At 42.7% G+C, this 24531-nt stretch overlaps 3 protein-coding genes across 6 annotated transcripts in view; 2 read left to right on the forward strand and 1 right to left on the reverse strand.

The window, feature by feature from the left end:
* The window catches only part of mdn1 (midasin AAA ATPase 1), a 135029-nt gene extending 133091 nt beyond the window's left edge, over positions 1–1938 (forward strand). The window contains 2 exon segments of the mRNA XM_034204527.1: positions 746–888; positions 966–1938. Of these exon segments, the coding sequence (XP_034060418.1) occupies positions 746–888; positions 966–1151 (329 nt within the window). The 3' untranslated portion in view covers positions 1152–1938.
* Positions 1939–3665: 1727 nt separating this feature from the next.
* lyrm2 (LYR motif containing 2) lies at positions 3666–8212 on the forward strand. The gene is made up of 3 exons (XM_034204567.1): positions 3666–3794; positions 6708–6848; positions 7892–8212. Exons 1-3 carry the CDS (start codon positions 3750–3752, stop codon positions 7970–7972), a joined length of 267 nt encoding a protein of 88 aa, XP_034060458.1. The 5' UTR covers positions 3666–3749; the 3' UTR covers positions 7973–8212.
* A 1838-nt stretch (positions 8213–10050) lies between these two features.
* ankrd6b (ankyrin repeat domain 6b) overlaps positions 10051–24531 on the reverse strand; it is a 54541-nt gene continuing 40060 nt past the window's right edge. For 2 of the 4 annotated variants that reach the window (XM_034204546.1, XM_034204548.1), the window contains 12 exons: positions 23743–23841; positions 22705–22803; positions 21654–21752; positions 20966–21064; positions 17626–17703; positions 17251–17355; positions 16405–16506; positions 15991–16161; positions 14769–14921; positions 13222–13335; positions 12108–12366; positions 10352–11028 (listed from right to left, as the gene is read on the reverse strand). In XM_034204546.1, the coding sequence (XP_034060437.1) occupies positions 10427–11028; positions 12108–12366; positions 13222–13335; positions 14769–14921; positions 15991–16161; positions 16405–16506; positions 17251–17355; positions 17626–17703; positions 20966–21064; positions 21654–21752; positions 22705–22803; positions 23743–23841 (1980 nt within the window). In that variant the 3' untranslated portion in view covers positions 10352–10426. Of the gene's footprint in view, positions 10132–10351; positions 11029–12107; positions 12367–13221; positions 13336–14768; positions 14922–15990; positions 16162–16404; positions 16507–17250; positions 17356–17625; positions 17704–20965; positions 21065–21653; positions 21753–22704; positions 22804–23742; positions 23842–24531 lie in introns of those variants that run through there. The other 2 variants (XM_034204547.1, XM_034204549.1) reach the window with 2 other exon arrangements.

The raw sequence follows: 24531 nt of genomic DNA on the forward strand, positions 1-24531 counted from the left end.
AGAGCCACTTTAATGGCTGATGGATGTTTTAGTGATATGTGTGTGTGACTGCTTGAGAAGCCCCCCAGTGAATGGACTCAGGTCCCAGATTGTATCAGATATCCAACAAACATGCCTTCAGTGGGAGAGGAGGCAGAAACGAGCCATTGTCCCAGCCTTAAGGTGGAGCTAACGTTTCCTTTTCATGGAGCGGGACACAGGTGGTGTCACTGAGAAGGCCTGTAACACAGAATAAGACCAGGAGCTACTGAACTGCATTTAGTCAAAAGCTACTTCTGACAGTGCACCACTGTGGCAGATTGTATTGTGGATCAGCAGCTGCATTTAAATAAGACATAACATTTATATGACATTTTCAAACAATAGTTGGTTTTCAGATCAAAATGTGCACTTTCAATCAATTGTTCCGAATGTGTCGATCAAATCATTGTTTTATGTGTAAGTTGTTGCATGATATATCTCACCTGTTCCTTTAGTTCTCACTCGCCTGATGGGTTGCTTTTCTAAAACACACAAACAAACTCCAAAAGATTTTTGCTGTGCTTATTGTATATTCCTAGCTAATTTCCAGATATAGAAAAGATACCGCCCTCATTCTTAATCATGCCTGCAAAGCTTTGCTTCAGGGAACCAGACGTCATTTCTAAGAACATCTCCTGAACTGATTGAATCAGAGATGTGGCTCCTTTCAGAGGAACCAGGCTTCACTTGGCCACTAACTTACATTGCTCCCCCCCCCCCACAGAGACGGCCCAGCTGCTGGTGATCGTGTCCGACGGCCGGGGGCTGTTCCTGGAGGGGAAGGAGCGGGTGATGGCGGCGGTGCGGGCGGCTCGCAGCGCTAACGTGTTCATCATCTTCGTGGTGCTCGACAACCCCAACTCACGGGTAAGTGAAGAGGAATTTGACCTTTGATTTATTTTCTAAATGTCCAGACACTAACTGTGTCAACGCTGGTGCTGCAGGACTCCATCCTGGACATCAAGGTGCCCATCTTCGGAGGGCCGGGCGAACTGCCGGAGATCCGCTCCTACATGGAGGAGTTCCCCTTCCCCTTCTACGTCATCCTGCGAGACGTCAACGCTCTGCCGGAGACCCTCAGCGACGCGCTCAGACAGTGGTTCGAACTGGTCACCGCAGCCGAGCAGTAGACCAATGAGAAGCCATCTTTCACAGGACAGGAAGCAACTGCACAACAAAAAACGACTGACTCAAAAAAAAGACTGACGTGCCACTGTACATGTGCCTTTATTTTCTTATTTTGACTGTAGATCTGAGAAGAGTTTGATAGCAACCTTTACTGTCGTGTCTTTGTGATCAGGGCCATTTCTTTGTAATGTAATGAGGATTACTTTAACTTGCACGTCTGAGATGAAAATGTGATTCCCGTTGGTGTGAAACACTTCAGTGAAGAGTCAGTAAATACCGCCGTCTCCCTTGTACTATGGACCTGGACTCGTGTCTGTGTGCATGTTCTAGTCAGTGTTATGAAGGTCATCACATCATCATCATCATCATCATCATCATCATCTTCAGTGTGAACAGCAACAGATGGAGAGCTGCTGATTCCTAACTATGTAGCATGTTGGTCAGGAACTGCATTCAAAGGAAATGTGCCTTGTAGAGAGGAACGGTATAGCGTCTGAATCAGCTGTCGGGTGATGGATCAGAGGTGCAGCCCGGTCAGGATTTGAATAAATGAATCTGTCTACGCTTTGAAGCACCAGGACTGCAATGAATGCCCGCTTTAAAGACTCACATCTGTTGATCTTCCATCCATACTGTGACTCTTGAGGCTCATCACTAGTAGGTGTTGATGAAATGTGCATAGAAATGTTTATCACCTCTGTGCTTCGTACATGGACTGACATGTGAGGACACATTGGTCGTCTTCAATCACATCTGTTCTACAATGACAATAAAGCGTTTACCAGGTTGCTCTGTCTGACTGTGTCCACCTTCTGTTTAGGAATACTCAGATCATCACTAGCTGTAAAGGATTCATTTCAAAGATATTCAGCAACAAGTCATATTTTCCTGTCCGAGAAAACATTCTCTTTTCAATATGGAGGCACAGATTCTATTTGTCTGCATTAAATCGAGATCAAATCAGTGGTGGAAAAGTAACTAAGTGCATTTACTGAAGTATTGCACTGAACATATTTGTACGTTATACGTTCCAGAGGTGAATATCATACCTTTTACTTCACTACATTTATTTGAACACTCAAAGTTACTGGTTACATGTAAAACACATGCTGATATGGTGTAATGCACTATTGTACTACTAATCTACAGAGTATCTCATTTTGTCCGAGTTGACGAACTACTATACTAAAATACTCTCACATGTATTAAGATGAAAACAGGATAAAAATAATAACCATAATAACATAATATTGTGAAATGATCTATTCTGCATAAGCAGTACTCAAAGTATGTTGTATATTTTGATGCCAATACTTTTATACTTAAATATCATTTTTAAATCAGAACTTTTACTTGTAATGGAGTTTTTTAAGGCCATAGTAGACCATAAGTACGATAATTTGTACTTTTGCTCAAGAAATTGATCTGAGTACTTAATATCATAAAAAAGGTGAGTGTGTTCCATTACATTTGACAGAGAGCCATCATGCACAGGACCCCGGCACTGGTAAAAGTGCATTAATACCTTCGATATTAGAGAATAGTTGTTCATTATTAACACATTTTCAGAGGTGGAAGAAGTACTCCTCTTGTACTTGAGTACTATCACAGTTTAGTAATACTCTATTACAATTAAAAAGTTGTGCATTGCAAATGTTACTCTTTAAGTAAAAGTACAAACGTATTTGCATCAAAATATAGTGAAAGTAGCGACAATAAAAGTAGTCATTGTGCAGATTGGTCCATTTCAGAATAATATATATGATATGTTTTATAATGATTGATCATGAAAGTGTTCTCAAAGCTGGTAAAGGTGCAGCTAGTCTGAATGACTTTGTATACTGCAGGGTAGCTAGTGGATTTACTCCAGGTGGAGCTAAAGTCTGATTTAACACTTGGTTATATTTCACATCATTCATCCACATCTGTGAAGAAACTCAATCATAATCCCGTTTGAATTGTGCCATGAATTATTACACATATGTTTGTCAATTTAAAAGATAATTTTGCAAGTCGAAAAAATTAAAATGTTTGTAAAACTGTGAAGTAACACTTTTTTGTGTGAAACCGCTCAATGAACTACATCTCCCGTCTCGCACCACACACCAAGATGGCCGTCACGTTGGCACATTTCACTTCTTTCTTTCAGAATGAGGCGGAAAGTATTAAAAGAGGTGAAAATCACTACAAGTCTGGGCATGTTGAGAGCTCTACAAGGGGAGTTAGTCGGTTCCGTGAGAGCTAGCATGCGGGACCGGGATTCTGGGATTTGTAGTCTTTCTAGTTGCGTATTTTTCATAGTCTTATATTTCAACAGTTTTACGACAAACTGTAACTTTTTTGACATGGAAATGATTTTTTAAGATTGACAAACATCATATGTGTAATTCATGGCACAATTCAAACGGGATCGAAAGATAATCTTTGTCTCTCCATTGACTTCAATACATAATTTTTCCGGAATAAGGTCCCATGGGTCGGAAGTAGATGGGCGGACTTCGCCTCTCCCCGGAGGAGACAAACAGGAAGTAGAAGTTATTCAATGATAACATCCGGTTTTCCGGCTGGTGGGCAAAGCTGTGTGCAGCTAACTGTCAGAGATGGGAGTCTCAAGGTTACCGTCCGCAGCGCTGACTTTCAAACAGGTAAACACAGAGATAATAAAGGAGTAAAGTATATCTCTTAAAGACCCCGCGGGTCCTGTTAGCGGGGTTAGCTTGCAGGCTAACGCTAGCTCTCTGTGTCACCAGTTAGACTCTCCATGGCTCTGTTCCCCCCCCTTTACTGTTTATAATATGTGATAAATAACTATGTTATCACTCAGTTATATCCTGTGGTGTAATATAACTGAGTATATTGACTCAAGTACTGTACTTAAGGACAATTTTAATTCACGCATCTGGCGTGTGACACACGCTTTCACTCTCAATCTCACGCTCTCACGCTGCTCAAACTATTCTCACGCCAAAAACAAGATGAACCGGCGATCGTTTTTGGTTGGTTATTTACAATGTTGAGTTGACAGCTGCTCAAGCAGTGGATCCGCTCCCTCCCCGCCCCCACCGCACCACTCGCAAAATAAACTGGTCAGACTACTGCTTGACCTTTCATCTAGAACCCACCTCACCTCTGCCCACTTTGACAACCTAGGATGGCTTAGAGTAGACGACAGAGTACAGCTACTTGCAATGGGCCTGGTCTACAAGATCCACTACACCTCTATGCTACCCATGTACATGTCAAAATTCTTCCCAAAGGTCAAGGAATACCATGATCATAACACCAGAGGGAGCTCCACAAATCATGTGAAACCCAGATTTGGCACAAAAAAGGGGGAATACACGTTTCGCAATTATGCCACATCAAGGTGGAACGCTCTTCCCACAACTCTAAAGGAAAGTAAAACTATACTTACCTTCAAAACCTCTCTTAAAGAGCACCTTCGGGGGAGAGCATTGCAAAACTGGCCCCGGTAATGGTACAAATCTCAACCTGTCGTTCAATGGACAGCTTCCCCCCCCCCCCCATCTATGTATATACTCGCATTTTGGACTCTGTTACTAACTGTATATCTGTAGACTTGGTATGTCTTAAATGTCCGGTTAGGATGTATTAGAACGAAATCTAAAATGAAAATTGTAAATAAGCAATCTGTATGTAAAAAACCACCTGTATGTAAATTGTAAATAAGCCATCTGTATGTCAAATATGTCTTATATGTCTTAAATGACATGATGAATTGGAAATGGGGGACCCTGATGTAAACAAGACGAAAGTCTTTCTCTGGTCTGCATCCCCTTAACAATTGTATGTTTTGAGCTGTACTGTACTGTACCCAATATACAAGCTGTTAATACACTTTCAATCAATCAATCAATCACTCTTAACAACGTTAACAGACAGCAGAGCGGTGGGAGCCGGTTGGTCAATCCCTGACCCGTATTGCGCATGCGCAGATCTAAGATCCAGTAGAAATGATAAAAAGTAAAAGTCTGCTGCTTATTGTTCTACTAGGCCAAAATAGAGTCAAAGAGTATATGAGAGTGAGAGTGTGTTAATTAATATATTTGGCAGTTTGGAGTAAGTCTGTAGCTTTGTGTTGTGTGTGTGTGGTGTGTGTGTGTGTGTGTGTGTGTGTGTGTGTGTGTGTGTGTGTGTGTTGTGTGTGTGTGTGTGTGTGTGTGTGTGTGTGTGTGTGTGTGTGTGTGTGTGTGTGTATTTCATGTATAGGCATCTCACGATAATTAATTTTGTTGGATACATTTTCCCGGAAATTATTGCAATAAACGATAATATTGTCGGCACCGTTGTATGACCATTTTAAACCACTGACATAATGATAATATATAATAATAATTCAAGTACATCCTTTCAAACTGCTAGTCACATCCTCATGTAAATGGAAATGTATCGAGGTCAGAAAAGTTATCAAGGTCATTTTAATTTATCGTACGATAAGTCAATGAATTGCTTATCGCGACAGGCACACAATAAAACAGTGGAAACAAACATGTGTTTGACTTTCAATAGTGAATGAAACTTTGTGCCCTTTACAGTCTGTGTCCAATATTGTGTATTTGTATATATATCCTATATATATATATGCTAAGGTCCCGCTACTGAACTGACACGATAGCAGTCATTTAGTGCGCATATGTGTAATTAAACCCATGATATCAAAATGTCACTCCAGCCAGGTACCCAAAGTTGGCAACCCTGTTTTAAGTTAGTGGTACTTACGTTTTGCCCATTTGTACGACTGCTTAATGATGTGAAATATAACCAAGTGTTAAATCAGACTTTAGTTCCACCTGGAGTAAATCCACCAGCTACCCTGCAGTATACAAAGTCATTCAAACTAGCTGCACCTTTACCAGATTTGAGAACACTTTCATGATCAATCGTTATAAAACATATCATATATATTATTCTGAAATGGACCAATCTGCACAATGACTACTTTTACTGTCTTTCACTATATTTTGATGAGAATACTTTTCTACTTTCACTTGAGGAACATTTTGAATGCAGGACTTTTACTGTAACAGAGTATTCCTACACTCTGGTACTTCTACTTTTACTCAGTACAAGATTTGACTACATCTCCCACCTCTGTTGAAGTACATTTACTCAAGTACTGTACATAAGTATAGTTTGGGGAATACCTGAATATTTCCATGTTATGCTACTTTATTCTTCTACTCCACTACAACTGAGAAGCCAATATTGTGCTTTTGACTCCACCACATGTATTGAACAAAATGAGTTGCTCCTCACCTCTGCACACTGTGGTATAGCACAGCGTGCAGACCTTTTGAGAGGCTGTGCTCTGAAGGGAATATGATGCAACTCTTGCTTTACTCGAGCCAGACTTACTTCCTGCTTGTCCACGACTCCTGACTGTAGGGTTAGGGTTTGACGCTCTGAAGATGGAGATGATGGAAGTTTGAATTTTGGAACTTGTTAATCAGTAAAATCACTAAGAACTGATTATTGTTGCTTTATTCATTGTGTGCATGTTTTGTCCTGCTGAGTGCAAACTGCTGATTCTTTGACAGTTCTTACAGAGACAGAAGGTTCTGGGGATTTACAGAAACATGTTGAGGACCATTCGTCAGGTACCAGACAAGACGGACAGGAAGTACCTCAGTGAGTGGGCGAGAGACGAGTTCAAGAGGAACAAGAACGCCACGGAGCAGGTGAAGGGACGGTGTGAATGTGATGAGCAGCTGAGTCAGTTCATCTGAAGCTCTAGACCAGTTTCAAGTGCTCACTTCTCATTAAAAGCTCTCCGATACCTTTCTGAATTATTTCAAAAACCACAGAGTATTTGTTTTGCTACATTTGTATTGTTGTGTTGATTACTTACTAGTTCGAAAGCAATCAATCTGAATCCGAAACGGGTTTATTGCCAGGTAGGTTCACACGAGGAATGTGACTTGATGTCGTGGTGCAGACATAAAAGTAAAAAACAAAGATTCAAAAAAGTACACAGATAGAACACTGTAATACAAATACTAATATAGCAATAAAATAAGCAGTAATTTACATCGAAATAGAATGCATTCATTTAATAATCACCTTGAAAACTGTAGTTTGATTAAAACATCTTAACTTTGATCTCTAGATTGTAATCCCATTCCTCAGTCTGCATGTGCAGAGGGAGTTTCAGGAGAAACTGATCTGTGATCCAAAGCTCTGCAAACTATGTGGAGACATAGCACTTATTCAGAGGTGGGACAAGTACTCAGATATTTTATTTAAGTAAACATAGAACTACTGAAGTTTAGGAATACTCTGTTGCAGTAAAAGTCCTGCATTCAAAATGTTCCTCAGGTGAAAGTAGAAAAGTATTATCTAAATATAGTGAAAGTAGCGACAGTAAAAGTAGTCGTTGTGCAGATTGGTCCATTCCAGAATAATATATATGATATGTTTTATAATGATTGATCATGAAAGTGTTCTCAAAGCTGGTAAAGGTGCAGCTAGTTTGAATGACTTTGTATACTGCAGGGTAGCTGGTGGATTTACTCCAGGTGGAACTAAAGTCTGATTTAACACTTGGTTATATTTCACATCATTCATCCACATCTGTGAAGTAACTAAAGGTATTAAATACATGTAGAGGAGGAAAAGTACAAAGTAGAAACAATACCCCAAAATTGCTACTTTACACCACTGCACTTATTTCCCAGCATCCTTCACTCTCCATCACTGATGTGCTCCTCTCTTTGTTACTCAGGATGCGGTCCGTATGATGGTCACTCAGGCTAACAAGCACCTGGAGGAGCTGCAGGGCTCTCTGGCGCTGGCCAAGAGTTAACCTGAGAGCTCTGATCCTTCTCGGAGGACTCGAGTCATCGGAAGGACCGATGCAGAATGTACACTTCTTCAGCTGGACATCTTTATTTGAAGGATATATTGATGGAACGGACCATAGGCATCTTCCTGCAAAACAGCCTGTGTTGAGGACTCTTGTTCCATACCAATAGGAACTCCTTGTATTGTGTGTATTAAAGAGGAACTGATGACATTCAGAATTACCATTGTTTTTAATACAAAATATGTTTTCTGGCTTCATTAACAGAGTGCATTATTCACATCCACAGTCATCCATGTAGAACTAAGCAACATGTATGAGCAGCCACTACATCAACACACAGCAGTAATACTGAAACACAACGCGGAGCTTTCTTCATGCGACATGACACAACTGGTCTTTTACATCGGGACCGTCCTTCACTGGGGAGGAGATTGGCAAGGCATTGGCACGCTGGAACGCCACGTTGATAAAGTACAAATAGTGAAATCACTATAAACCCAAATCAGGCGTTGTGGCGTTTTCACATGAAACAATAGAATGATTCTCAGAAACGTTGCTGATATTCTTTCTATCAATCAAACAACTACACAACGACTGGCGAGTGTTGAGAGGCTCTTCCTTTACAGGTCATGTTGAGCTGCTATGGAGTCTGGAGAGTGCCAGTGGAATAATGATATACTTCTACAGTGTAAACATCCATATAATGTCAGGGATTCTCTTTTGAAATGAGGAAGAAAACAAATCTTCAGAGCCACATCAATGTAACGTGTTCATAGGTGGCCCATACTTTTTAATAACTCTAATTAAAAATTGCATATTTAACATTTAAAAATTCAAGTATTTTTCTCATACATTATTTAGATGCATATTTAATACATTTATAAACTTAAACAATGTAAAAGCCTATAATAACTTGAATGGCAGCCTCACTACAAATCCTACTACTCAGCAACATCAGCTTTTGATAGTGATAAGAATCATTAAAAACACATACAGTTACATACAGTGTAGCTACCGTCTCATAAATAATAGTTAGTTCCTGTGTAGTCACAGGGCTGATGTCAGCATGCAGATTGTTATAAAAAGCTTAATATACTGTAACCCCCCCCCCCATCACTACGATACCATCTGTGGATCATCATGCTGATGTTAATGACAGAATGGTTCTGCTGGTGGAGCACACGTCATGTTAATGTGCTGTGGATGTGATGGATCCTTCAGAATGGCACAGCTTCATATCTACTATGTACAACACAGTGCAGGAGAGCTCATCTCTAACCAACAGGACAGGGCGTGGAACATGTTGAGTATTCCAGGATATGATCTAGCACTGGACATGAAGGCCCAATTCCAACCGGCCCCTACCCACTCTCACTGTGACAGAGTGAACTCCGTCTGTAGTCACACTCACAGCTGAATGAGGCTCCCTCCTTTCATGGACAAAACATCATAAATAATAACTCAAATAAAAGTCAAAACATCTTAATTGGCATTTCTTTTTTGTCAACCTCTTTGTGTTTTCAAATCTGATGTTTAGAAGCTGCTTGGTTTTTGCAACAGTCTGTAAAAATACAAAACTTTAAAATCAAATGAATACTTTAACAGTTTTCTAGACACGGGTATATGATCCTAATTTTTTAAAACTAGGTAACCATGAAGTTGTAAACATCTGTATGATGATATTAAATGTCTCTTATTTTGATTAGTTTATCAGTAAATGTTTGCAGGAACTGTTGGTAATAAAAGTGTTTCATGACGGACACAAACATGGTGCCACTGGTCAGGTAGTGCAGGTGCTTAGTCAGGACCGATGCAGACCAACGAGCACACGGAGTGGAAGTGTGTAGAGTCAGGGTTGGTTTGGAATTGGGCCAAAGAGTTCAGTTATGTTCTGAGTGAAGACAGGAGTCCTGGCAGTTGCTGGTGTGTGTCAGGTGTTGGTGTGTATCAGGTGTTGGTGTGTGTTGGGTGTGTGTCAGGTGTTGGTGTGTGTCGGGTGTTGGTGTGTGTCGGGTGTTGGTGTGTGTCGGGTGTTGGTGTGTGTCGGGTGTTGGTGTGTGTTGGTGTGTGTCAGGTGTGTGTCAGGTGTTGGTGTGTGTCAGGTGTTGGTGTGTGTCAGGTGTTGGTGTGTGTCAGGTGTTGGTGTGTGTCAGGTGTTGGTGTGTCTTGGTGTGTGTCAGGTGTGTGTCAGGTGTTGGTGTGTGTCAGGTGTTGGTGTGTGTCAGGTGTTGGTGTGTCTTGGTGTGTGTCAGGTGTGTGTCAGGTGTTGGTGTGTGTCAGGTGTTGGTGTGTGTCGGGTGTTGGTGTGTGTCAGGTGTTGTATGTGTCAGGTGTTGGTGTGTGTCAGGTGTTGTATGTGTCAGGTGTTGGTGTGTGTTGGTGTGTGTCAGGTGTTGGTGTGTGTCAGGTGTTGGTGTGTGTCAGGTGTTGGTGTGTGTCAGGTGTTGGTGTGTGTCAGCAGTCGTCCTGCCTGTGAGTCCTCAGCATGCGCAGCTCGTCCTCCAGGCAGTGGATCCTCTCCAGCAGGGCGGCGCTCTCGCTCTGGGCCCTCTGCTGGGCCTGCCAGCGGGCCTCCTGCACCTTCCTCTCGTACCAGCGCTCCATCTGCGTGGACACCGCCTCGAAGAAGTACTGCGTCACCTCCTGAGCGTGCATGGCGTCCCTCTCCTGAGCAAAAGAGGGTTCGCTGGGCTTCTCTCCGAACACCTCCAGAGTGCGAACCCCTGCCACCCCTCTGGACTTAGTCCTGCCCTGGGAGTGCTTCCTGTGGTGCTTCCCTTTGTCCCGCCCCCGCTCCCGCTCCCTGTCTTTGAGCCCTGACTCAGTCCTGCTGCTGCTGCGGCGCTCTGTGGCCGGGGACAGGCTGCTGGCTCTGTAGATCCCGCCCCCCCTCGCCCCGGCCTCCAGCGTGTCCACATCCTGCAGGTCCAGGGTCTTTTTCTGCATGTCAGCACAGACCACATGACGCTCCTTGGGCCGCACCACCTGCACGGAGGAAGTCGGGCTCTTAGCTGCTGCCGGAGAGGAACTCTCTGCACAATGAGCCTTCCCCCCATCTGTGGAAGATTCAGAACACTCAATCACATCCAGTCACATCCAGTTAGATCCAGTTACGTCCAGTCACATCCAGTCACGTCCAGTCACGTCCAGTCACGTCCAGTCACGTCCAGTCACGTCCAGTTACGTCCAGTCACGTCCAGTCACGTCCAGTCACATTCAGTCACATTCAGTCACATTCAGTCACATTCAGTCACATTCAGTCACATCCAGTCACATTCAGTCACATCCAGTCACATCCAGTCACATCCAGTCACATCCAGTCACATTCAGTCACATCCAGTCACATCCAGTCACATCCAGTCACATCCAGTTACATTCAGTCACATCCAGTTACATCCAGTCACATCCAGTCACATCCAGTCACATTCAGTCACATTCAGTCACATCCAGTCACATCCAGTCACATTCAGTCACATTCAGTCACATCCAGTCACATCCAGTCACATTCAGTCACATCCAGTCACATCCAGTCACATTCAGTCACATCCAGTCACATCCAGTCACATCCAGTTACATTCAGTCACATTCAGTCACATCCAGTCACATTCAGTCACATCCAGTCACATCCAGTCACATCCAGTCACATCCAGTCACATTCAGTCACATCCAGTCACATTCAGTCACATCCAGTCACATCCAGTCACATTCAGTCACATTCAGTCACATCCAGTTACATTCAGTCACATTCAGTCACATCCAGTCACATTCAGTCACATCCAGTCACATCCAGTCACATCCAGTCACATCCAGTCACATCCAGTCACATTCAGTCACATCCAGTCACATTCAGTCACATCCAGTTCCACAGCAAACATCCCTCTGACACTGGAGTGTGTGGATCCAGCAGGGGGCGCTGCTGCCAGCCTTTATTTTTTGGGGTGTCAGAAAGTATGACTTGGCAAAGTGAAAGAATTACAGACATTACCTGCAATTTTCACTTTGTATTATATATATATTCACATTATCACTTATTTTAATCCTTTTTATAAACACTAGACATATTTCAATTAAATGGAAGTACATGGCACTGTTGACTAATTATGCCACTATCCATCAAATGTAATAATAAACTAACCTGTAGAGCTCTCCACATGAACCACAAAGTATTGTTTGGGGGAGCCGTCCTCCCCCAAACTGGGCCCCCCCGGGCTGGAGTCCAGGGGGGCAGGGCTGTGCTGGAGCTCCCGGGTCTCGGGCTCCCCTCCCTGGTCTGACGGCAGCTGGTCCAGGCCCTCGGCCACAGAGGAGCAGCGCCTCAGGGGGGGGCTGCCGGGCTCCATGCTGTGCAGCTTGGACAGACACCAGCTCTTCAGCTCCTGGACCAGAGACGCCTGCTTGAAGGACACACACACACACACACACACACACACACACACACACACACACACACACACACACACACACACACACACACACACACACACACAATCATATGGGGTGTGAGAAACCACAGCTGGGAACATGGAACTTTAACACGGCACATCTGTTGTAAATAAAATAAAATAAATAAGGGATTTCTTCAGTCGTGCCACAGTAGGCTGTAGGTCTGCTCACTGAAAAAACTGAACCGTTGATTTTAATTAAATGTATTATGTCAACAGATTTCACACAACTGTATTAGGTTAGTTGAAAGCAATAATATCACGTTTAAAAAAAATAGTAGGTTCAACTTAATATTATTGCTTTCAATTAACCTAATACAGTTATGTGAAATGTGTTGACTTTTAGTGCTGCAACTCTTACTACTTTAAATCCAGGCTGAAGACTTTTATTTTTGCCCTTGCTCTTAGGTATTGAGTATTCTCAGTTATGCTATTTGGGATATTGTTGATCAAAAGTGAGTTATAGAGGGACACAGTATACAGAGAGACATCTTTGAGGATTATACAGTATTCTGACACCAAGATTACAAGGCTCCCCTACAAATGAAAAATACACTTTACACTAACATGCTTCTGTATTTGCATCTATCTATATTCTTAGAATCAGCACATATAACAAATGATAGCATTTACCAATTTTTATCAGAATATTCTAATCCAACATGAATGTACCACATCCCTGATGACCCTTGAGTGGTTCTATTTGGTGTATTAGAAAACACATCCGGTATAGATCCCAGATGTTCACAGCCCTGTGGACATTACATGTGCTGTGGAGAGGGTTCTGGTTCAGAGCCTGATTGTTACCTGTCTGTTCTCAGCCTCCAGCCTCTCCTGCAGGGCCCGCTGCTCCATCCTCTGCACACACTCCGTCCTCTCCGCACACACCCTCTCCACTGTCATCTTGTCGAGAGCTCTCAGCTGAGGGCCGAAGCAGTGAAACACATGATGAGTGACCAGAGACGTGAGCGCTGCAGTTCATTTCCTGTTTCTATTGTGAAATCAACCATTCAGGTGACAGTTTCTGATCTGAAATGTTTTCTCTCCCAGGTGTATGACATAAGGACAGGGGTGGAAGAAAAAGTTATGTCACAATGTCAGATGAAAAGAAAAATGTTATGGACACAGGAGAGAAAGACTTTAGACAATGGAGCATCGGAATGTCTTTTTTTCAGTTTCCTCGTAGGGCTTCTGCACAATGGGATTCTTTCAACTCTTTGTCAAAGGGCCCGCTGAACAACAATACATTACTACAGTACAGAAAATGCTGCCGCTCTTAATAACATTAAGAGTGTAACACAGAAACTCTACAGGAGATGCCTTTGAGATGAACACTGCTGTGTTCTCAGATGCTATGATCACCAAAGAGTGAGGATTATGGAAGTGTGTAGTGATCAGAGGCTACAGGATAACAATCCTCTGATGTCATAGATCCTCGCTCCTCTCTTGACCAGGGGAGCATTCTGGCAGCCATCGTATCAGATGTTTTAATGCTCTGAGGAGGATACACCTACACTTTTATCCAAAGCAATGTACCATACGTGCAAAAACCATAGAGATTCAAACTCTGCACAACAAGGAAAGTGCAGATATATTCACTTAAAGCAAGTCATACCGTTGTGTGGTGAGTTACCTTCAAGGCCTAAATGAACTTCTTAAAATGCCTTTTCTTTTGTATAATTGATTTGCCACGGTACGATGGAAACAGGTAGGTGATGGTAACTTAGGATGCAAATCAGAGAATTGAAAACTACTCATCTGGTTGGATTTGACCTCTGACCTTCCTTAGGTGAGACCTGACTAAGAAAGTCTGTGTGACTTTATTTCCCCAATCCTTGTATACTGAAACCAAAACAACTACAAATAATGATTTAAGGTTTCTGCTGTGTCGGCATGTGTGTGTTAGCATGTGTGTGTTAGCATGTGTGTGTTAGCATGTGTGTGTCGGCCTGTGTGTGTTAGCATGTGTGTGTTAGCATGTGTGTGTTAGCATGTGTGTGTTAGCATGTGTGTGTTAGCATGTGTGTGTTAGCATGTGTGTGTCGGCCTGTGTGTGTCGGCATGTGTGTGTCAGCATGTGTGTGTTAGCATGTGTGTGTTAGCATGTGTGTGTCGGCCTGTGTGTGTCGGCCTGTGTGTGTCGGCCTGTGTGTGTCGGCATGTGTGTGTCGGCCTGTGTGTGTCGGCATGTGTGTGTCGGCCTGTGTGTGTCGGCCTGTGTGTGTCGGCATGTGTGTGTCGGCCTGTGTGTGTCGGCCTGTGTGTGTCGGCCTGTGTGTGTCGGCCTGTGTGAGTCGGCCTGTGTGTGTCGGCCTGTGTGTGTCGGCCTGTGTGTGTCGGCATGTGTGTGCTACCTGGTGTTTGTTCTTGCGGTCTAGCTGGCCCATCTTGCTGTTCATCAGGTCCTGCACAGTGTGGATCTCAGTCTTCATCTCCTCCTTCGTGGCCTCCAGCTGGTTCTCCAGTTTACTGATGAGAGGCTCACAGCGGCAGCCATTCAGAGGAGCCTGCACACACACACAGAGCACACACCCAAAACATGTCCAACAAACTCTTGCCAGGACTGTGAACCAAGAAATGTTGAGTACTCCAAAGTGTTATGTTAGAAATGTATAGTATGGGTCCCTCCCAAGCACATAGAAGCTGCCGGATGCTTACTTGCATATGTTAGGCAATTTGCACAATTAGCATAAGTTGCATTAATTAGCATCACACAATAATGCATCAATAATTGTAATTATGAAATTGGCCAATCTGCATAATGAGTACTTCTTTTGTGCTTTTACCTTCTGATTGCAGGACTTGTAACAGAGTATTCCTACATGCTCTGGGACACCAGAGTTAAGAAAGCTGCAAGCTTCTGCTCAGTCACACAGGGGGGTCAAACTCAACTTCAAGGCGGGCCACATCAGCATTATGTTTGCACTCAATGGGCCGGTCGTAACTTTCAATCTCAATCTTTATTCCTTTATATAGCCCATTTAAAACAACCTGAGTTGACCAAAGTGCTGTACAGGGAACCAATGTCAAATAACACAATAGGAGTCAAATAATAAAACAATAATTCAAAACAAGATAACTACAAACATATGAAAAAAAACACGTACAGATATCAAAATGTTATGTTCAACTAGTATTAAAAGCCAATGCAAAACGTTAAGACTATATGTAAATACATATTATATAATACATATAAAAAATAATGTATTATATTAGATTATTGCCTTTGCATTGGATTATTATGGGATAAGGTAAAACTTCCTCATTAACTACGTCTGAAAGCAGAAGTTTAGGGCAAATAATTGCAAGTCTCTTCAGTGCGCATGTCACAAAATGAGATGCATTGTGGGACATGTAGTTTATAGACAATGTGCTTCTGTAAAGCGGAATTCAACCGTATAATAAACGTTTTATATTCTTTGCAAGCTCTTGCGGGCCACATCAAATGAAGTCCGGCCCGCGGGCCTTGAGTTTGACACACCTGGTCTATCTTCAGTGACAGTACTCCCCCAACACGAGGTGAAGCTACAGTTTGAACAATGGTCCTGGCTCTGACTGAACAGCTTCTGCTCTCACCTGCATGATCTTGCCGTCCTTGCCGCGGTACAGTGTGTACAGCTGATAGGCTTTGTAGTTATGTGGAGGGACGGACCCATGCAGGGGGGCTCCTCGCTGTTTGCATTTCCTCTTGGTGAGAGCTTCGCCGGGCTTGGTCTCTTTGCGGCGGAGGGGCTCGGACAAAGATGGCTGAAACACCACAGGCACCTGAGGTTAGTCACTTTGAAGATTCAAAGGTGTTATTGTCATATGCACAGTAGCTACAGTGTAGATACGGCAGTGAACATCTTAAGTCCCAAGCTCCTCCAACCATGCAACATAATTCAACCATTGTTCTGGAAGGAGGAAGGATAGTCATCGTCTTCTATTATCCAGGACTTTGATTAGAAACATCAGTGTGAATGGGAGAGTGTTTTACATTCAGGGACATACCTTGTCTTTCTGCTTCCTGCTCTTCCTGGTGTTGGACTCGGTGAGTTTGCAGACCGCTCCTCGCTCACTGCTCTGGGAGTCATCTGCAGGAGACACACTGTCCTGCAGGGAACACGGGGACAATAAAGGTGAGACAAAATGTCAAGCAGGAGCAGGAACTAAAGCAACCCTTTAGGTTTCTTGTCAAATATGCATGGTTATTGTGACATTCTAAATGTTTCCACCATTCAAATAATCGAAAATCATGAATACGTTTTTGAAACATGACTACTTACTCTTTGAATGTGTTTAACTACAGACCCATAACAAACTGTAGGCAGCCTCACTCAAGTTTAAACCCTTGACGTTTGATGCAAATCTGCTTCCATAAAGCCACAGATAACATGGGAATGTCTGTGAGTAAATGACATATAGTCAGACAGGGTGGAATGAGATCAAAAGCGCTGTCACTCTTATGCCACTTTGAAGGGTTTTAGGATATTTCTTCAAATGTTCACCTTTGACCTTTTAACTTATTTCAGCTATGTAACCCTCCTGTTCGCTCAGATGTGACTGATTTACTACTTTCATCAGAAATATTGAGTTTTACATCTGATTGCTACAAGGCCTTATTACACCAACAGTATGGTATGACCTCCATATGACATGAATGGGTTAGCCTAGATGATGTCCATCCATCAGAAAGTACACACCATCAAATCAACAACATTTAGGAATACATTTTGAGTTTCTATTCTTTGTATATTCACTGCAGTTATTCATGGGAACCAGTATTCTGAGACAATGTTTGTGAATACAATGTGGTGACGTGCTGACGACAGCAGGGTGAACTGACACAGTGCTCACCTTGCAGGGCAGCATCTGGTCTCTGGGCACAGACTGCGCTCGGCCCTCCTCCTTCAGCTTGTCTCTCCTCTTCCTCACACTACGGCCACGCACAAAACTCTGCACCTGAACACACACACAAGAAAAAATGATTGGGATCATCTTGCTTGCTTGTTAATTAAGTAAGGATGCAAATTAGTAATATACAAGACAGTACATGAATAAAGAGACTTTTAAACGAACGGTATATCAAATGTAAAAGGCCATCAGTATGAAGTGAAATGCATCTTTAAGTATGAGTTTAGTTTCCATGGATTTCACTATGAACTGAAAGAGTAGCACGAGTTGAACTCATTCAGATTTCTTCACGTTAAAGTGGACAGATGAAGAAATTACCTTTGGAGCTTTGGTCAGCAGAAGAGCCACCTCTGGGTTGTTGTGCTCTCTGGCCTGCTCCAAAGCTGTATGTCCTGCCTACAACACACACACACACACACACACACACACACACACACACACACACACACACACACACACACACACACACACACACACACACACACACACACACACACACACACCACACACACACACACACACACACACACACACACACACACACACACACACACACACACACACCACACACACACACACACACACACACCCACACACACACACACCACACACACACACACACACACACACACACACACACACACACACACACACACACACACCACACACACACACACACACACACACACACACACACACACACACAACTTCAGGGGACATTACATTGACTTACATGCATTTCCTGGAGACTTATCCTAACCTTAACCATAACCAACACATGCCTAACCCTTACCCTTACCCTTAACCTTACCCTAACCCTAATCAAGTCTTCACCCTAAAATTAATGATTCCCCTCATGGGGACCTCCAATTTGTCCCCATAAGGGTGGTGAGTCCCCACACGTGACTGTGTAAACAGATTTAGGTCCCCACAAGTATAGTAATGCTAGACCACACACACACACACAAAACGTGACTCAAACAGACAAAAAAATATATATATATACACAGGTACACATACTGTATATACAGTGGGGCAAAAAAGTATTTAGTCAGCCACCAATTGTGCAAGTTCTCCCACTTAAAAAGATGAGAGGCCTGTAATTTTCATCCTAGGTACACTTCAACTATGAGAGACAGAATGAGAAGAAAACAAAAATCCAGAAAATCACATTGTCTGAATTTTAAAGAATTTATTTGCAAATTATGGTGGAAAATAAGTATTTGGTCAATAACAAAAGTTCATCTCAATACTTAATATACCCTTTGTTGGCAATGACAGAGGTCAAACGTTTTCTGTAAGTCTTCACAAGTTGAATTCATGCAAGTCCATGTTTCATTTTTTCATCCTATTGTTAAATCAATTATAATTAAAACTGCGGTCACAGAAGTGCGCACAGTGATGAGCGGGGCCTCGCGTCCGTGCGCCTGTCGGGGAGGGCAGCCGGTCGTCCCAGCGTCAAGCAGACGCGCGCGAGTTCTCCGAAATGAGCCGTTTCTCATTTCTATAATTTTCGACTCCTCGGTCCTCCGGCAGCAACCCGGAAACGGATGTCGGCGCGCCGTCTCAAAGGAAAACAAATTTCTCTAAAGGCTCATCGAGGATTGATTATCGAGGAGGCTGTCTGGAGGAGCCGTAACCGAGGATACACTGATTTAAAGGAGAGAGGAGTCTCTCTGGAGGAGCTATAACCGAGGGTCCACTGATGCAGAGGAGAGAGAGAGAGGAGAGAGGAGAGAGGAGAGAGGAGAGAGAGAGAGGAGAGAGGAGAGAGGAGTCTCTATGGAGGAGCTATAACCGAGGGTACAAATATGTAGAGGAGAGAGGAGAGAGGAGTCTCTCTGGAGGAGCTATAACCGAGGGTCCACTGATGCAGAGGAGAGAGGAGAGAGGAGAGAGGAGAGAGGAGAGAGGAGAGAGGAGAGAGGAGAGAGGAGAGAGGAGTCTCTATGGAGGAGCTATAACCGAGGGTACAAAGATGTAGAGGAGAGAGGAGAGAGGAGAGAGGAGAGAGGAGTCTCTCTGGAGGAGCTATAACCGAGGGTACAAAGATGTAGAGGAGAGAGGAGAGAGGAGAAAGGAGAGAGGAGAAAGGAGAGAGGAGAGAGGAGTCTCTCTGGAGGAGCTATAACCGAGGATACACTGATTTAGAGGAGAGAGGAGAGAGGAGTGTCTCTAGAGGAGCTATAACCGAGGGTACACTGAAGTATTCTCCTGAGACGATTTCAGCCAACAGTGATGTTTAAAAGAGGTGTGACGCATGGCTGGACTTCTGTCAAACGAAGCACAGCTCTGCAAACTGTTCCCGTTGTGATTATAAGTTATTTGAGATGATCAAATGTGCATCAGACTTTCTGCCCTTTACAGTTTGTTTACTCACTAATCACATGTCCCCTGGATGTTAGGTGATGTTACAGTGAGAACAGCTGCTGAGGTCAGTGCAGAAAGCAGAACAGTGTGTATAATATATATCGCTCAATAATACCAGGCCTACATTTCACACTTTATTTGTAGGCTTTAGGAGATATCTACAAATAAACAGTAGATATTTTTCATGCTTCACATAATAAAATATACAAGGGCTGTAGCCTGATATTTATTATATGCTTTATATGTGTGTGTTGTACAGTGAGCAGGTGTGTGTTGTGGAGTGTATAGGTGTCTGTTGTAATGAATATGCCGCCAGCAAAGGGCGTTGTTGGACTAACAGTAACAGTGTGCGTGTGTGTGTGTATGTGTGTGTGTGTTTGTGTGTCTGTGTGTGTGTGAGAGTTGATGTGCCAGGCAGACAGGCAGGTCTCAGTAGCTTATCTGACATATAAATGGTCAAAAATGGTACATTCTCCGTTAGCCTACGAGCTCCATGTTCAAGCGATCAACTATTCCTTCTCAAAGTAGCATCACATTGGATATGCGCTTAACTTGTCCTGGATTGGAATTTTTCCAATCATTCCCCTAGGAGGAGTTCGCAAGAATGTCCTTAAAATGCATGAAAAACGCACATTTTAAAAAATGGCCGACTTCCTGGGGGGCGGGGGCTAATGGAAGGCAATGTGAAATATGTGTGCAATCATAATAGCAATATGTATACAGCGTTTCATGAATATCAGAATAACTATATCCGAGTAGTTTGGAGTCATTTGTGACATGTAAATCGTCAAAAATGGTGTATTCGCTGTTAGCTTACGACCTCCACGATTGAGCTATCAAAAATGTTCTTCTCAATTAAGTATCATATTGGATAGGGGCTGAACTTGACCTGGATTGGAATTTTTCCCATCATTCCCCTAGGAGGAGTTTGCAAGAATGTGCTTAAAATGGCCGACTTCCTGGGGGGCGGGGCTAATAAAAGCCAATTTGAAATATGTCCGCAATCATAAGAGTAATGTGTATACAGCGTTTCGTGAATATCGGAAAAACTATATCTGACAGTATGAACACATTTGAAATGATGTGGTTTTTTGAATAGAGGAGCTGCATTTCCAAGCAGCTAACTACAGCTTCTTTGGATGTGCCGTGGCCTCGTGCCGGCTGCTGGAAACAGATGGCAGAGTTCTGGAACAACAACAAAGTGTGCTGACTTGCAGATGAGTAAAGGCACAGTGAGTTCATCTTGTTGGGAGCATTAATGATGCAGAGAGAGGCTGCAGGCACTCACATTGTTGCAGATGTGGCTGTCTGCCCCCCCCTCCAGCAGCAGGCGCACAGACTTCTTATGATTCAGTGCAGCAGCCACGTGCAGTGGGGTGTCGCCAGCCTGCACACGAGAACAAGACACAGCAGTGTTGAAATCAATCAAATCAATAATCAATCATTTCAATAAATCAAAGTTTATTTATATAGCCCAATATCACAAAACACATCAGTGGGCTTTACAGATGAACTAACATGAATGACAGTGCAAAGCTAAATACAACTACAGACATGTCCTCCTAATATCAGGCTCTCACTCGTGCAAAGTGATACACCCGATTCCAAAACAAAAACATCACACATTTCAAGATAACAGACTAGATCTAAATAAAAACTTTACAGATGTGATTTTAATGTGTCACATTAACAAATTAAATTCTGGAGACAAAATGAATTTAAAATAAATTCAAGAGGGGATTCCCACACACTGTAAAGCACAGTGTGTGGGAATGCCCTCTTCTCTTTTATGTGTGTTCATCTGATTTCACAGTCATGAATAACTTATTCTAAAATAACACTTTTACAAGCCATATGTGATACTTTAAACATCGTCATATTTTCCAATATTCACAAGTGTCTGTTCTGTACAATAACCCTTACAGGAAGTAGTAGCAGCTGTGTCTAGCTGCTGCTGAGAGATGTGTCAGTCTCACCTGGTTGCTCTCGGACACGGAGCAGAAGGCTCCCAGCAGGATGCGGGTCACGGCCACGTGGTTGTAGCGAGCGGCCACATGCAGACACGTATCCCCCTGCTGGAGAACACATTCAGCCATCAGCAAGAAATACAAACAAAAAATGGAAGTATTCTAATATATATCAAAGATGTGTCATAGCATAACGCAAAACATTTATTTGGATAAATTATGAAGGAGATTAAATCATATTTACAGCTCGATCTTGTCTATTCTAAAAGGTGCTGGAAAGCAAACCTCTCTTATTCATTATGCATTATTTTTCAATTGGCAAAAAAACAAACATGAAAAATGATTAAAATATTTTTTTAATTAAAGAAAACCTTTTTGCAATTAGATTTTTTTCAATATATATTATTTAGCGTTATAAATTCTTGATATAATATAACCATATTTTTTTTTTTACCACTAGTATTTGTGATTAAATACAACACTATGTAGCATGTTTCATCAGCAGGCAGGCAGGTTTAAAGCTGTTCAGAGTGCACCTGAGGACCCGCCCCCACCAACCCTCCTTGTGTGTGTGTGTGTGTGTGTGTGTGTGTGTGTGTGTGTGTGTGTGTGTGTGTGTGTGTGTGTGTGTGTGTGTGTGGATAGAAGACAGAATTGGAAGGAATTGGAAAACCCTCTGTAATAGTCACACATGCAGAGCACACAGCACACAGTGAAATGTGTTCTCTGCTTTTAACCCATCCTAGTACCAGGAGTCTAGTACTAGGAGCAGTGAGCAGCTATTGTACAGCGCCGGGAGGGAGATATCTATCTATCTATCTATCCATCTATCTACCCATTTATCTATCTACCTATCTATCCATCTATCTATCTATCCATTTATCTATATATCTATCTATCTACCTATCTATCCATCTATCTACCCATCTATATATATATATCTATATTTTCCAAAAAGAGAGCCACCTTTGTAGTTCAGTAAACTCTGGCCTTAGGCTCGACATACCTCGCTAACCCTCTAATCTGGTTTCATAGTAACCCCCCCCAGATGACCACTTACTTGGTTCTTAATGTCGGGCCTGGCCCCCCCCAGCAGCAGAACCTTGGAGCTCTGAGTGTGACCGTTCTGACACGCGAGGTGGAGAGCTGTGTTTCCTGCCTGCAAACAGAGGGCTCAACAGATGAGTTTGGTTCACACATACTATTTCTCTTATCTTATTCAGATTCACATTGTTTGGATACTTCATTCACACCATTCATCTGAACACACAGCTGCCACAGCAAAGTGAACTGAGACGAGACAATAGGCAAGAGAAGGGACAGAGTGTAGAAGACAACAAGAACGGAGTAAGATAAGGGGAAATGGAAGAGCAAGCATGTAACAGAGAGTTTTTCTTGGGGGATCAATTAACCCAATACTCATTTAATTAGGAGTACAAAACGTTTGTTTTGGCAACGGCAGTTTCTTTAACAGAGATCATCATAAGTTGAGTGGAATGAGCGGGAGACAACAAACACAAGTAGAGCACAAGTAGAAAACAGTCATGAAATCTAATGTGTCAATAATGACAGTTCTAAATACATTAATCAGAGTTAGCTAACATTAGCAACATAAGCTACAGGTCAAAGTAAGGTTGCAGCAGCAAAACTCCTGAGTGATCTGTAATGACAATGTTGGGATCGTTTTTGCTGTGTGTTACGACCCCCTCCACTCCACTAGAGGTCTCTGCCTTTGTGTTCTGCTGGCTGGCTCTTGTTTGTGTTTCAGGTGATCAACCTGATGAGCCACACCTGGGCGTCTACATACAAGGCCAACACCACCACGGCCCTCTCACTCTTCTGTTGGACACGGCCGCGGCTTTGTTTCTGCACATTTTCACACACCCATACACGCAATCATTACTGATGACTGACTTCCACATTTGCTTAGGTTTCTTTGAAGTCCTTTGGTTTTTGTTATAGTAAATAAATATGCTTTTTGTTACACTCAACTTGTCTGGTCTCCCATCTTTGTTGCCGCCTATGAGCCGGGCCGTAACACTGTGTAACACCTTGCAAACACATTGAATCAGTGCTGTGTTTAAAGTGGTAGACTCACCTTGTTTTTTGCATGAGCGTTGGCTCCGGCCTTCACCAGGACTTTGAGCGACTGGCTGAAGCCGTGCCAGGACACTTCATGGAGAGCAGTGTTCCCATCCTGACACACAACAACTCCTCATCAACCACAGCCAGACTCACGCTCTTCACACAAGCCCTGTTCTTTACAGGTTAATAAACACTTTATTGTACATTGATAATGGCTTCTTTTACACCTATGTTTGACCAGATATGTTCTCCTGGTATAATGTGAAGGGACACAATCATGTTGTACACATACTTACTGCATTTGTGTTGATTCCAATGTGGGTTTTCAGCTTCAGTATTATCAATGAAAGAAACTCACTTTGGATTCCTTGTTATGAAACTCTAGATTGATACTAATATCCACATTCTAAAGTCAAAGGACTTGAGTAACTGTATTATATGCTTCATGAAGTTTCAGAATTGTGGACAAATCCAACCCATGACAACTGATAATGTGTTGTACAAATGTATACAAATAAATGTGAGATCAACAGTATGTCAGCATGTGGTGTGAAGAGAAAGTGATTATTTATATTAAGCCAACTGTAAAGTACTTGTATGCAAATGGGCGTTATCAAAGCATGCATGGTAATACTAGCTGGGTTTTATTTGTACCCACTGGTGCAGCATTAAGTATCTTCTAAAATACACTATTAATGCACCATTTCCTTTCTCGTACCAACACACAACTTTATTTTTAAGTGGGAATGAGGCTAAGCAGATTACAGGCACACTGGTTTCTCTGTGATTATCAGATGCTTTA

This window comes from Gymnodraco acuticeps, unplaced genomic scaffold (genome assembly GCF_902827175.1).
Source record: "Gymnodraco acuticeps unplaced genomic scaffold, fGymAcu1.1, whole genome shotgun sequence".
NCBI classification, from domain to species: Eukaryota; Metazoa; Chordata; class Actinopteri; order Perciformes; family Bathydraconidae; genus Gymnodraco; species Gymnodraco acuticeps.

Coding starts and splice junctions, on each gene's coding strand:
- lyrm2 (XM_034204567.1), top strand. CDS start 3,750: ATGGGAGTCTCAAGGTTACCGTCCGCAGCGCTGACTTTCAAACAG. Junction 3,795..6,707: donor CAGCGCTGACTTTCAAACAG/GTAAACACAGAG, acceptor ATTCTTTGACAG/TTCTTACAGAGACAGAAGGT. Junction 6,849..7,891: donor ACAAGAACGCCACGGAGCAG/GTGAAGGGACGG, acceptor TTTGTTACTCAG/GATGCGGTCCGTATGATGGT.